Source organism: Macrobrachium nipponense, chromosome 2 (assembly GCF_015104395.2).
Source record: "Macrobrachium nipponense isolate FS-2020 chromosome 2, ASM1510439v2, whole genome shotgun sequence".
Lineage (NCBI taxonomy): Eukaryota > Metazoa > Arthropoda > Malacostraca > Decapoda > Palaemonidae > Macrobrachium > Macrobrachium nipponense.
Window position 1 is genome coordinate 155,448,793 of NC_087201.1, and position 15,645 is coordinate 155,464,437.

The window sequence follows — 15,645 nt, forward strand, 5'->3', positions numbered from 1 at the left end:
CCTGAAAAAGGACTTGGTTCGTCTGTGCCTGCAATTATTCATAATACTTAGCCGGCAATTAATTATCTATTCATCCGAAAATGAGCCATTAAAGTCGAATGATCCCAGGCGTCCCAATTTCAGGATTGGAAAATTTAATGAAGAAGGAGGTGCAAATTTGCATGTCCGAGCGACTGCTGTTCGTTCACGAAAGCAAAACTTGAACAATATTTAAAATTCAGTTAAGGAAAGTTCCAAGGTTCATCTTTAAGCTTCAAAGTGGTTTGGTAAAACAAGTGTTGAAATCCAGTTTCGTGGCCGTTTTCAATTTCTGGTCACATTTCGTGAATTGTACAGAAATAAGAATGGCCAGCTCTTAAACGGTTAGCAAACTGTTACCCCAAAGTACATCATAAAACAAACAAAATATAACCAATTCATCTTATAACAACACACCCGAACCCCTCACTCCTTAAGGATAAAGTTGCAAGTATGCTTTGTAAACAAAGCCAAAGGGATAGGTATTGCTCCCCAAAGGACTTTTACATGCTTAGGATTAGACATTCATGGTTGTAAATCAATGAGGCCATACCAGAACATGACGCAGACGGTTCGAAAACCTTTAATACTGTCATTGCAGATCATTAGACAGAAATTTAGGTTTTAAGTATAACACACTGCCATACACTCGTCATTATTCTTCAATCTTTAATAATTTTAGCAACACCTCCAAGAAATTTTTAACGATAAGTCCTCACAGGATACAACAAACTTGAAAGCCTTTTAACCTGCCGCTGTTTGAGTAACAGATCATCACGGTAAGAAATAAAGTTAAGCAGAAACCAGACAAAAAAGGAAAGGGAAAGGACGGTGGAAGTGGCAGAGACTCGAAGCAAATAAAGATATAAAACAAATAAAGATATCTCAGAAAATGGTCTTCGACGTATGCTAAAGCGGCATATACCTTACGGCAATATGTATGCATGAGGTTCGCTGGAAGACAGAGCTGTATTATGGAGATAACGTTTTGTCTTCTTTCTTTTTTATTTTTTTTAATCTTTACAGCAGACGGCGAAAGTGGAAGACGGTTCAGAAAAGTGAAGCGTATTAATTTAATTACAAAAATGACTTTCCTTTAGCATCAAATGGGCACATAAAATTAAAGCGTATTATGTAATGGCAAAAATGACTATTTTGGCACTAAATAGGCACATAAGCGAAAACATAAATATGAAAACTAACATCTCGACATAAATTCCTTGCTCTTTCGACAAATACAACCTTGCCTATATAAAAACAAATGTCGAAGCATCTGATCCGCATAACGATGGTGCAAGATTTCCAGCCTTGTTTGTACATAAACAATGACGATCATTTACCAGAGTCCCTAAATGCCAAAAGCGGGATAAGTATTCAACTTTTTTTTTTTTTTTTTTTTTTTTTTTTATGAAAACGAGAAGACATATACCATTGTGATTTTATAAGGGCGCCAACTGCAAAAATGCAAATAGTATCACGAGAGCAGTTATTTGAGCCCCGTACTGATTTTAATAATAATAATAAAAAAAAAAACTCTTGGATGCAATACAAAATAAACGCCGAATGACAAATAAGAACATGAAAGTTGTGTACATAATGTCCCTTCGGGTTATATCAAAACGTTTACGTCGGTTTGTTGTAACTTCAGTAAGATGTTATGTCACACCATTATTAAAATTGTTGATATAAAATATATACTATACATATAATTAATCTATATATATAATAATATATAACATCATATGTGTGGTATATCCTATATATATATATGTGTATATCTTATATTATATATATATAATATCTATTATATATAAATGTGGGTATAATAAATATAGAATATATTATTAGATATATTAATAACGTATGTATATAATATTATATATATATATACATATATGTATATAATATATATATATATATATATATATATATATATATACAAGTGGTATATATATATATTATTAAGATATTATATATATAATATATATATATATTTAATATTAAATATAAATGATAGAAATATATAATAATTATATAATACTATAGTATTAATCTATATATATAATACATATATGATATATATATATATATATATATATATATATTATATATATATATATATACATATATATATATATATATATATATATATATATATATATATATATATATATATATATACTATATATATATATAGTATATATATATATATATATATATATATATACATGATATATATCTATATATATATATATATATATATATATGTGTTATATTTTATATATATATATATAGTATGTGGTAGTGTGTGTGTGTGTGTATCTATATGTAAATACACACACTTTAAAACAGAATTCCACCTAATAAAACAGGAACCCATAAACAAACCACCCAAATTGTAGAAAGTTAAATGCTATATGACTTTTGGTGTTTTTATGGGCGATTTTTATCATTATTATACATTCATATATAACTAACTATATGTACATTCAATATATACATACATACATACATACATACATACATATACATACATAACATACATACACATACATACATACATATATATATATATATATATATATATATATATATATTATATATATACATTAAAAAATAATATCTATCTAAACAATCACATGGAAAACTGAAAATGCGACATAAACGAAGCCTAAAGCATTCATCGATTTTTTTTTCTTTTTTGGAAGCAGGAGAGAGAGAGAGAAGAAAAAAATAAAAAAGGGGAAGGAAAAAAAGTGAAGTGCCTTTGGCGTGTGGCGCGTGGTAGGGGTACGAGGCCACCATCGGGAGTTCTCAAGGGAACCTTTATTAGAGAGAGAGAGAGAGAGAGAGGGGGGGGGGGGAGGTAGGGGGGGGGGGGTACTTCCCCAACCCTCGCTTTTCTAAAGAACGAGTGGAGGCTCGGGGTGGGTGGGCGGTTTCGAGTGTGCTTCAGAAGGTAAAAGACTAAAAGCTCCCCCCCAAAAATGCCCCCCCCCCCCCCCCCCTCCCCCCCCCCCACACACACACAAAAAACACGACTGTCTCTCAACTTGACGCCTGTCAGACATGACAATAAAGCCAAAGGGGTGACTCCCACGGGCTCATGATGACGCTTGCTTGTAACTTGCTATTGGGTTAAAATATATCTCCTAATTTATTTACATACGAGTTGCAGTCGTGTCAGTCTTAAAAAACATACGCGTTTCAGCCTTGTCAGAACTTGTTCCCCCCCCCCAAAAAAAAAAAATAAATAAATAAAAAAAAAAAAAAGTAAATTCAGTCTTGTTAACAAATGCAAGTTCCAGTCTTGTTAAAAAAAACTAAGTTTACGTTTTTTTAGTCTTGTAAAAAAAAAAAAAAATAAATAAATAAAAATAAAGTTTTAGTCTTGTTAAAAAACCAAAAACATACAAGTTTCAGTCTTGTTAAAAAAATACAAGTTTTAGTCTTGTTAAAGAAATACAAGTTTTAGTCTTGTTATAAAACATACAAGTTTCAGTCTTTTTAAAAAATTAAGTTTTAGTCTTGTTGAAAAACAAAAAAACATACAAGTTTCAGTCATTAAAAAAAAAATACAAGCTTTAGTCTTTAAAACAAATACCCCCAAGTTTTAAAAAAATACACCCAAGCTTAAACATTATAAAAAAATTACAATTGATAAAATGTATGCCGTTGTTTTTGCGAATGAACTGAAATGAGGAAAGCATCCGATCCGTCTTACACAGACAAAAATCTGTGAAACATTAAAATAAATAAATATTCCGAACCCAAGCTAACAGGACAATTGCAGCCCTTCCCAGAGTGTACAGTGCTTGACTGAAGATAGGGGTAGTCAGCTACCTTTGTAAATTTTGGAAATATAACCTTCCAGGATATTATTAGAGAGAGAGAGAGAGACGAGAGAGCCCGAGAGAGACAGAGACCCCCGCACCCAAAGGATACGAGAAAGAGGAACGAGAGAGAGAGAGAGAGAGAGAGATTCTATATATACTACAAGTACAAAGAATAAGTTAGTTTGTATGGTGCTTTTACGTTGCATGGAACCAGTGGTTATTCAGCAACGGGACCACCGGCTTAACGTGACTTCCGAACCACGTCGGGGGTGAACTTCTATCAACAGGAAATACACATCTCTGACCCCTCTGTGGAATGCCCGGGAATCGAAATCGCGCCCACCGAGGTGGCAGGCCAAGACCATACCGATCACGCCACTGAGGCGCTCAAAGAATAACAGGGCCTCGTTTCAACAGGACGATGGGGACAGTTAGTCCTTGAAAGCTTGTTAACTTTCCTAAATACAATCTCGGTTAGATGACATCCCGCTTAATTAAGTTCATGTTATTGTTTGTATGAATGAATGAACAGTGCAAGAGCGCAAGTGATACAGTTTCAAGTACACTTATATACATACTGACACCTACTACACGCACTTCAATTTAATGTTGACGACAAACTGCAGACTAACATAAGGCAATCTGATGTTGCTGGACACTTACTGCCTAATGAATAAAACTGATACAGGAAGAGACAGATTTTGCCACTTTTCAAAACTGACAGGAAGAGAAGAAAACGAAGCAGGGTAGCTAATTAAAGAACTTGAGAGAAACACTAAGTACTGAGAGTGGAATCATAAAAAAATATACCCACTAACTTAAACTTCCCCCTTTCAAGGGTCTGGATCTAAGATTAGCCGGATAAGAGTCAAACTTTCTGGGTAAAAAATACGAGAGAGAGAGAGAGAGAGGGGAGAGGGAAGATGAGAGAGAGAGACGAGAATGAGAGGAGAGAGAGGAGAGATAGGAGAGAGAGAGAGAGAGTTATCTCAAAAACTGAAAGCCCCTATTCTGTCATCCCGTCCTCATGGGTCAGCTGTTTTTTCAGAATATAAAATATTTGATATCATATAAGTAAGGATAAACTTAATGATAAGTGAAAATGAATTGTGCTACTGTAGGACAAACTTACATTCAGCTTGCCTGATGCTCCTTCGTTAGATCCGTTCATGGCCGCAGCTTACCTGGAAAAATAAAGAATAAAAATTAATTCTACTGACGACAAAAGAATAAGATTTTTATATCATGAGCAGATTCAAGTCGAAATTCTCACCAAAAGTAGAATTATCAATAATATTTGGAAGACATCACAACGATACCTTATGTTGTCTACAAATCCTGAAATTCCTTTCATTTAAGTAGTTCATTAACGGTGTATCTACGAACACCAAAAGAAAATAAAGCAAATAACGTATTAGCTAAATGTCCATTTTCGGTCTATGTTAACATTTTCACGTAATTAATTTTGGTTACCTGTGAAAAGGTGGCTGTTAACTCAGAAAATATTTTACCAAACCTTTAAAAATGAATTTTCGTTTCGAGTTTATGTTCACATGATTATCACGACCACTGTGACCAGTGGAAGGAAAGGCAGAGAGAGAGAGAGAGAGAGAGAGAGAGAGAGAGAGAGAGAGAGAGAGAGAGAGAGAGAGAGAGACATGATCCTCCTACTTTACCGAATATCCTTACGACACGGTGCGTTATCCTTCCCCGAAGTTTACAGGAGTGCGGGAAGCGGGAGCCAATTTATCACAGTCATAAAGAGGAAAAGGGTTACCTACTGACTAATGCGGGTCGTAACCTCTGAGATCTGAGAAGACAGGGCAGATCCGTGAAACTGAACGCTCTTGCTTTCATATATATATATATATATATATATATATATATATATATATATATATATTATATATATATATATATATATATATATATATATATATATATATTATATATATATATATATACACACACACACACACACACATATACATTTATATTTAAGAGAATTTTCTTGCTATAATCTGAACAGCTTCGTGAGGATGTCGTGCAATGAAAACCTCACAATTCAAGCAAAGACGCAACGCACTTCTGCCCTCAAACAATTTTCCCAGTACTTTTAATTTTTTATTTACATTTTTATATATTCATTGACTAACTTGTTAATCATTTTTGTTTTCTAATAACTTATCTCTTCTCTGTATTTCCTGTTATCTTCTGTTGTTACTTTCACATTAAAAACAACAACTGTTTCTTTGTGAATGCTTGTGATTCAAGTCAATAAACCATTTTAGGACTGTTTCATACAATATAAGGTTCATCTCCGGAATAATAATAAAGATAATAAGTCAAATCATGGACCTTTCCAGTCTTCCAGAAGGCTGCCTCTGCTTCCATCTATCTGGACACATACCGGGACAGCACGTGGCCAGAACATTCCCAACTTCTGCGAAGAAGCGTAAAAAAGATTAGGAGAGGAAACCCATTCTTTCTAAATGGCCAGAGAAAGAGAGAGCGAGTTTCAACCATTATCCAAAAGGTGGCCTGGCTCATCACCCCATTACCTGTGATGTCCCATCTGTTCACCAGCTCAGATTCTGCTCACGAAAAGCGCTCCAAAGGTAATGTGGGAAAAGGTGGAAGTGGGGAGGTTGGGAGGGGGGAAGGGGGAGGCGGCAGAGAAGCACATACGAAGTACAAGAGCGAGGCCTAAACCGCAAACAAAACCAATAATTAGCTGTCCGTGCCACTAATGGAAAAAATGGAAGCTATTTCTTCAAGTACGACTCTTCGTGGGAGGGGACATATTTATCTCGCTCTATCCATCAATCCACGTCCCCTTCCTCAACCGGGAACCCGATAACTTTCAATTAGGGGTCTCCGCCCCCCTACATTCAAAAGGAAGGAAGCCTCCTCCACCAGCCACAGCCCCCCACCACCTCCATCCAAACACACACACACACAGAAAAAGGGTCATTAGTTAGCCCACCGCCGGTCTGGTAGTTTCTTAGCCTTCCAACGGAATGAGATTTGAAACTTCACATTCCGGATTCTATTCCCGAGAATGGTCTCCTCCGCGAGATCCGCTCTTAATCTCATCTAATGACTTTTAATAAGACGCTCACTCGTCTCATTTATATTCCCCCCTCGACGGATATCCCTTTGATAACTTCACCTCTGCCGACAAAGCAGTTCGTTTTTCTTCAAACTTAATAGAATTGGTTTACGGGTCCCGGAATTAATTCAGTTCTCCTGAGAAGATTTTAGATCCTCTAAAATATTTCCGTCGAGCGAATCACTGATTAATGCATTCGCAAGCGACGCTGCACGAATAAATTATGATTGAGTAGTGCATACACACACACACACACACACACACACATATATATATATATATATATATATATATATATATATATATATATATATATATATATATATATATATATATATATAGTATATATATATATTATTATATATAAATTTAGATATATAAACATAAAAAAGAAAAATATTACGAATGATAGTTTCGTGCATTTTTTGCAAGAACAATGTAACATTATATAATATATCCTGTGTTCTGATGACACTGCCATGACCTAAGAACGCGCGCTCACACCCAATAAACAAAACATTTCTTGCACATAATCCAATGCTAGGAAAGGGGCGAGAGGGCGAGGAGTGAATCGAGTCTTCCTGAGGAGGACAAAGCCATCATAATCTGAGCTGCGCTGAAGATTCCCTTCTCCAGTCGTTAATGTGTCTGGATCTAATCTCTTGCGAATGGAAGATTCGCGAAAAAGGGGGGGGCGGAAGGAGGAGAGGGAGGGAGGAGGAGGAGGAGGAGGAGGAGGAGGAGGAGGAGGACTCAATCTGCCTACTGTTCAAAGTAAAAGTGATTATTCCAATTGGATATATGTTGTGGAAAGTCTCTCTCTCTCTCTCTCTCTCTCTCTCTCTCTCTCAGTATGTAAAATATAAATACACATACATACATACATACATACATACATTTCATTGAAAACAATTAATCATGAAGCTTTTAATAAAATGTGCACTATACGTAAATGCAAAGTTTAACCTTGAGAGAGAGAGAGAGAGAGAGAGAGAGAGAGAGAGAGAGAGAGAGAGGATGAGAGAGAGAGACGAGAGAAGAGGAGGAGAGAGAAAAAAAAAAAAATTTTATCTGGCTTTCGAAAACAAAACCACAATGGAATTTTATTATTGAAAGATTTATTGCTGTGAGATATACAAAGGTTTAAGCTTCACGGCTTCAGCCATATGAAAATGTGGAAACCATATAAACAATGATGCTATGGTGGTTCCAAAATTCATTATTAAGATTTTAACTTGCATCTTAGGTCACAGCATTCATCATAATAACACAGGATTAATAATGTTAATTTCTTCTTGCTTCTTTATTCTTTTATTTATTTATTATTTTTTTTTATTTAAAGGAAAGCGACACAACGGAGGTCACAACAGCGGAAGACTCAGCCAGCGAAAAACAGACACCGAGATTTAATTGAAAACGAGCACCCCGTACACCCTCCATTGTCAGTCATTTAGTTAACGTATCCTTCCCTTTTCGGAAATGGTATAGAATAGAACAGAATAAAAGAGTTTACGCCAAAAGGTCAAGCGCTGGGACATGTGAGGCCATTCGGCGCTGAAAAGGAAACTGACAGTAAAAATGTCTGAAAGTTGCAACAGAGGAAAACCTCAAAGCAGTTGAACTACGAAACAATTAAAAGGATGGAAAGTAAGGTAGAAAAAAACGAATACGAACGGAGGTACAGTAAAAGGAATGAAAAGGGGGTTCGGAAATGGTTTAGATTGAGCACGAAAAGATAATAATAATAAAAAAAAAGAATGTCGATAATAACGCCCCGTGATTAATGTTCCAAGACTTGGCATGACTGGGGCCGCTACTCTCCTCCTCACGCCGCCCACCCGAAAACCCCGCTACAGAGAGAGAGAGAGAGAGAGAGAGAGAGAGAGAGAGAGAGAGAGAGAGAGAGAGAGAGAGAGACCATAAAGAGTTTTCCATAAAAGCTTCATCACTACTACTAAAGAAGCCAGATAAGCAAAGCTATACCTTTTATGGCACGCCAATGACCATCTTGAGCTCCTCTTCTCGCGGAGGAGGAGGAGGAGGAGGAGGAGGAGGAGGAGGAACAGAAAGCAGAATCTTTCTGCGAAGGATATCTCGGTGAAAGGAAGTGGAACCTTTTACCGCTGGTTGGAAATTAACGACTGGCTTTTGGGATAAGTTGTTACAAGCGAATTAGAAAGGCAAAAATAAAGAACTAAAAGCTCTAAACCCGTTGGTCAAATAAGTGGTTTCTGTTATCTGTGTAAATTAAAAGTCTTGTTTTGCCTTTTTTTCCATAATATAATTTCTGAAGACATGAATCTAAGAAATGCCCCTAAAAATATAAAAACACGAATAAGTAACGTAAACGAATTAAGTATATATTGTTTTAACGTATAAAGTTAAGCCTGTGAATAATCTTGAAGGCAAAATTTTCAGTGTTTATTGCAATCATGACCAATAAACCCAGTTAATACGTTTTATTCTTTATGGAACACTGATCACGTGAAACACTTCAGGAAAGAATTCCAGAATACGTAAATAAAACATTGCAATACATACATACATACATAACCACACACACAACTGTACGTTTGTCTACATGCATGCATTCCATTTGGAGTTCAAAGGAAAATGTCTTTAAAATTCAAAGAGAAGAAAGAACAAGAGTCACGCAAAAAGGCCAGAGGAAACAGTAGTCATCATAATTCCGTGATATGTAAATATTACAAATATACCAACATACACCTTTGCCTGCACGGGCGCACATTCCATTTGGAGAGAAGCCAAATCTTGAATCTGTCGCGAGCTGGGTCGAGCGCAGGCGCGCAGACGTCTGAAGGCACTCGCATGCACAAGCCATACGATATACGACAGCCGCATTTCCTCGCTTTCAGGAAGGTGTTGCCGAGTACGCCGTTCAAAATCTTTTTAAAAGTTTCCCGTCATTTTCCTACGATTTTTTATTGCAACTTGTATTTGAATTGAATTGAATATAGAATTTAGCCCAAAGGCCAAGCACTGGGACCTATGAGGTCATTCAGAGGTGGAACGGAAATTGACAGCAAAAAAGGTTTGAAAGGTGTAACAGGAGGAAAACCCCAAAACAGTTGTATTATGAATCAATTATTAGGAGAGGGTGGGAAGTGGGATGGAAGAAAGAACATGAATGAAGGCACAGTAAAGGGAATGAATGCGGATGCACTGACGGCACTACTCCCCTACGGAGCATTTGCCTCGCTACTGAGACAAGTAGCGTTTTAAGCGTCATTTATACGTTAATTTCCCGCATCAGAGCAACTCACGTCAATGAGAGAGAGAGAGAGCAATACAAAGCGATACATTGCACAGATATAAGATTAATGAGAGTCGTTAAGGCTAAGCAATCCCAGGCAGCCAAGCGAGGTTAATGAGACGGCTTGAATAGAGAAGAGGACCTTAATTGCCTTTCAATTCTATAGGAGGTCAATTAAGATGAAGTAAAGAGACAGCAAGCGAGTCATAAAGATGCAAAAGAAATTAATATATATTTCTACTACATCTGTGAGTGGCTCTGAGGAATTCATTGACTCGTTTTGATCATCAGACCTCACGGCAGAGGGTGAGAAATGAGTAATGATCTTTGGTAAAGTGAAAATAGCAAAAGAACATCCCATCAAAGCAGACACTGAAGAAAAATCCAGTAAATAAATACTTATTTCTGAAACGGAAAAGATGAGTTTTTGTATCCTTTTGACGTCAAGCAATTAAAGAGAAAAATACTGAATTCTGGATACGAGAAAAATACTGAATTCTGGATACGAGAAAAATACTGAATTCTAGACACAAGAAAAATACTGAATTCTAGATACGAGAAAAATACTGAATTCTGGATACGAGAAAAATACTGAATTCTAGATACGAGAAAAATACTGAATTCTGGATACGAGAAAAATACTGAATTCTAGACACGAAAAAAATACTGAATTTTAGATACGAGAAAAACACTGAATTCTAGTCACGAGAAAAATACTGAATTCGAGACACGAGAAAAATACTGAATTCTAGACACGAGAAAAATACTGAATTCCAGATACGAGAAAAATACTGAAATCTGGATACGGGAAAATTATGAATTCTTAGAAAAATACTTCTTTTTTTTTTTTTATTGGAAAATGCTGAAATTCTGGAAAATACGAGAAAATACGAAACCTTAGATACGAGGAAAAAAACGCATTCTCGAACACGGACAAAAAATAGTGCATTCTAGACACGAAAAACAAAATACTGAAATTCTTAGACACGACAAAAATTACTGAAATTCTAGAAAAACACGACAAAAAATACTGCATTCTAGACACGACAAAAATACTGAATTCTAGACACGACAAAAATACTGCATTCTAGACACGACAAAAATACTGCATTCTAGACACGACAAAAATACTGAATTCTAGACACGACAAAAATACTGCATTCTAGATACGAGAAAAATACTGAATTCTGGAAACGAGAAAAATACTGAATTCAAGACACGAGACAAATACTGAAATCTGGATACAAGAAAAATACTGAATTCTGGAAACGAGAAAAATACTGAATTCAAGACACGAGACAAATACTGAAATCTGGATACAAGAAAAATACTGAATTCTAGACACGAGAAAAATACTGCATCCTAGATACGAGAAAAATACTGCATCCTAGATACGAGAAAAATACTGAATTCTGGATACGAGAAAAATACTGAAATCTGAATACGAGAATAATACTGAATTCTGGATACAGTCTTATTATTCGAGATGACTGTCATTTAATAAAATCTTCTAAACTAAAACACCACCACATCGCGACCTCCGGTTCAATACACAATCTCTTTCTATCTGATATGCACGTGTATGCGCACGTGTGTGCGTGTAAACACAGTACCGGAAATGTAGGCACGAGATAGCCCAACGCCATAAACTCACTGCTTTTTAATTTTCAGAAAACTTCAATGAAGAACTTTAGAAGACTCAATGATATTATAACCACAATACTCTATACTGAAATAAAACCGTGAAAGAATAAATCATCCGTAACAGCAGTAATATAAACTTGGAAGCCGAATATTTCAATTCAGTCACACTCGCCGAAAGAACTCCAGAGAGAGAGAGAGAGAGAGAGAGAGAGAGAGAGAGAGAGAGAGAGAGAGAGAACGGAGCTTTCAGTCATATCCACCGACTGTCAACATTTCTCTGCATCGCAAGATAAAACGCCTCCCTTGATCAAAGCTGTCAAAAGCAAACGCCATCGCCTGAGCTGGTATCAAAGTAACTCCCTCCCACGCCCCCCCCCCTCCTCGCACCTGCTGCCTCTCATCCACCTCCCCTCTTCCCACCCACCCACTCCTCCCCTCCTCACCTTTCCGCTGACTTTTAAACCATGGCTGCCAAAATATTCCAGGACATTTTACACCTAAGGAAATACCATTCCCTGGAAAGTAATGATCCGTAAAACATCAGAACATTTCCGAAATTTCATTCGCCTCTCACCCCCCCCCCCCCCACACCCCCCACCCCGGCCTCCCACTCCCCTCCCCCACACACCCCTCGCGAAAAAAATGGTATGCAGGATTTTTTCCCGTATTGATCCGATACCATTTTCACTCTCCTCTCTCTCTCTCTCTCTCAGACAGAGAGAGAGAGAGAGAGAGAGAGAGGGTCCTTTTACTCATTACAGGTCAGCATTTGTTTATCAATTTTTTTTTCTTAAGCTTTTTTTTTTTTTTTTTTTTTTTTTTTTTTTTTTTTTTTTTTTTTTTTGGGGGGGGGGGGTGGGGGGGGGGGGGACGCACCGCCGATGACCTAAATCTTGCCAAGGGAGTGCTCTTATCTTAGTTTCAATATCAATAAAAAAACTTATCTTAGTTTCAATATTAATAAAAAAAAACTTATATCAAGTTGCCGAGTTCAGAAAGTACTCTCTTTCACAAATATCAGCAATCAATGGCGTTCAGTAAAAAGTGAAAAAAAAAGTTACCATTAAAAATCTAGTCCTGTTTGGCAACCTAAAGCACAGCACATTTCTATGGTAATGGGAAAATCTACAACAATTACCACAAAGATACAAAGTCTTGCATGTAAATACACTTGCACATCAAAAAATTACAATGGTAATGTCATAAACTACAAAAAGCTGCATAAATTCTGAGAGCGTGCACATGACTATATTTATTGTAATACATTTTTCATCTGGGTTAATATTACTCGATGACCACACGCTCAATGGGACCGTTGCAAATGGGATGATTTATTCTCTATAACCCTATCCATCACGTTCGAGCTATAATTCTCTCTCTCTCTCTCTCTCTCTCTCTCTCTCTCTCTCTCTCTCTCTCTCTCTCATCGTGGTCTTCATCTCTTTATCGTAATGGTTCAGGGACGCCACTCCGATGAATACTTTGGGAATCCCTGATGACGGAAGCTTATCACCCTTCCCTGATAATCCACTCTCTCTCTCTCTCTCTCTCTCTCTCTCTCTCTCTCTCTCTCTCTGCATAACATCAACCCTCTCTGGTTGATATCAATCACTTTAAATCTCTTGAAATGGGATGAGTAAATTACGGGTGGGCCGTAGCAGAGCAAATACTGACACCTTCAGTAAGGAATCTACTCTTGAGTAAGCTTTTGAAAAAAGCTGGATACTTTTAACAACTGGTGATTGAAGCTTCTGCCATTTTAGCCAGGAGAGTGTGACGAGCAGGTCGCCATAATGGAGTAAGATCCACATGGACAAATAAAAACCCAGAATTAATAATACTTTAAACACTTATCTATAATAATCAATCGTCCCCAGTCGGTTACACACACACACAGTTGCTTTCGAAGAGTCCGTCAAAAAAAGTTGGGTCGTACCACGAACGCCTTTCACAGCTCTAAGACCCCCGTCAAATTTGATAATCCTGTGCCATACCTTGTGAAGACCGAAGTAATCTACCAGTAATTTCGTTGAGGTTATCCACCCCTGATTTTGTTGAAGTTATCAACCTGTAATTTTGTTGAAGTTACCCACTCGTGTTTTTTTTTTTTTTTTTTTTTTTTTCAAATTACCAACCTGTAATTTTGTTGCAGTTATCAACCCATAATTTTGTTGAGGTTATCAACCTGTAATTTTTTTGAAGTTACCCATCTGTAATTTTGGTGACATTAACCACCTGTAATTCTGTCCCATACAAATAATTAAGCACATCGATTTAATACTGGAACCGTCCCAACTTGGACCGCCTTCACGGCACCGGAGTCCAGTCAGAATTGACAGAAGTGTGCTTGTTTCAAGTTGCATTTCACCAAGAGTCTTCTCGGGTCAGTGCATCCAGTTCTGAGCATTGGGGCGATAAGCAGAGAGCCGATTCTCGTCTCAATACTTCCTCCTGTCATTCCAACACGGGTTCTCATCGTATTTCAGCAGTGAGTACTTTGAAACAATGCGAGGGTGCTCTTCCTAATGAATGTAGATTAAGGGTCTTGTCATGTTCTTTTTGCTGACATAACGTTCTTTCTGAATGTCATTTGTATGATAGGTATTGATAAATAAACTAAAAATGGAAGTCAAATAGGATACAGTGTGTGAAATTAACTTGGAAAAGTAAAGGGAGAAAAATGGATTCAGTTCTTAGCACAGATGGAGAAAAATTATAGTAAGTGATAAATCTGACAGTTTTATCAAGTGGGCGACCACCTTCGAGAAAATTCTCTCTCTCTCTCTCTCTCTCTCTCTCTCTCTCTCTCTCTCCTCTCTCAGAAAGTTAGAATAGGGGGATATAAGCGTTTTACCCTTACACTTAGTAATTGACAATCTGCTACGATACGTCTTTACATCGATAGGTAATTCCCCAGCCCCCCACCTCTCTCTCTCTCTCTCTCTCACATCGAAATGTCTGCACAAGCAATTCGCAGTAATGTTATGCTTCACTATTTGACCCAAACCTCCTACCTCACAAATATTAAAAGGCATTGCAAACGCATAAGCATGTCGCGCGTGTGCGCGAGCAAGCAAGCAAGAAAGAAAGCAAGCAAGCTGCGCACAAAGAAGGAAGATAAACCGCCGACGCGAAGACTTTAAACGCTGGAAATTACTCCCTTGAAAAGACTCCTTAACGAGCATAATTTCCATTCGCGTTCTCGCACGGGATAGAAAAACCTAATCTCATAAAGGGAAACATAAAAACAGGCGTCGAGTTTTTTTTCTTTTCTTTTTTTCTCTTCCATTCTTTCTTTCCAAGTCTAGTGCAGGGAGGTAAAACCTGATACCCAAAAGGAAACATAATTAACGCGAACAAAAGATTACATCCGCTCGGCAGATATTCAAGAAAGGGAGAATTATTGCCTTGGGCGTTGTTATTCACTGTAATTCCACGTTATTGCCAGCGTTATAAACAAGCGATCTCATACTGGTCATTCAGCCACGACAAATCAAATAAGCCTCCTAAATAGCACACAGGAGCACACAAAACTGAACATAAATAGCACACAGGTGCACACAAAACTGAACATATCTAAACAAAGTATACGAGTGAACTTTTCTTACACCATTCTCCGATCTCATATTATTCAGAAGATGAACCCTATTCATACGGAACAAGCCCGTCTGAGTGGACACAGACTTGAAATTCAAGCTTCCAAAGTTTATGGCGTTCATTTCAAAGAAGCAACTGAAAGCAATAGGAAATAGAGAAAGAAG

The 15,645-nt window shown here is 37.0% G+C and overlaps 1 protein-coding gene across 3 annotated transcripts in view; it reads right to left on the reverse strand.

Moving 5' to 3' along the window:
* LOC135221056 (serine/threonine-protein kinase PLK1-like) overlaps positions 1-15,645 on the reverse strand; it is a 430,202-nt gene that overhangs the window by 105,721 nt on the left and 308,836 nt on the right. Inside the window, exon 1 of one of the 3 annotated variants that reach the window (XM_064258800.1) lies at positions 4,987-5,034. The exons of the other annotated variants lie outside the window; for them this stretch is intronic. Within the exon in view, the coding sequence (XP_064114870.1) occupies positions 4,987-5,025 (39 nt within the window). The 5' untranslated portion in view covers positions 5,026-5,034. Of the gene's footprint in view, positions 1-4,986; positions 5,035-15,645 lie in introns of those variants that run through there. 3 annotated transcript variants of the gene reach the window in all.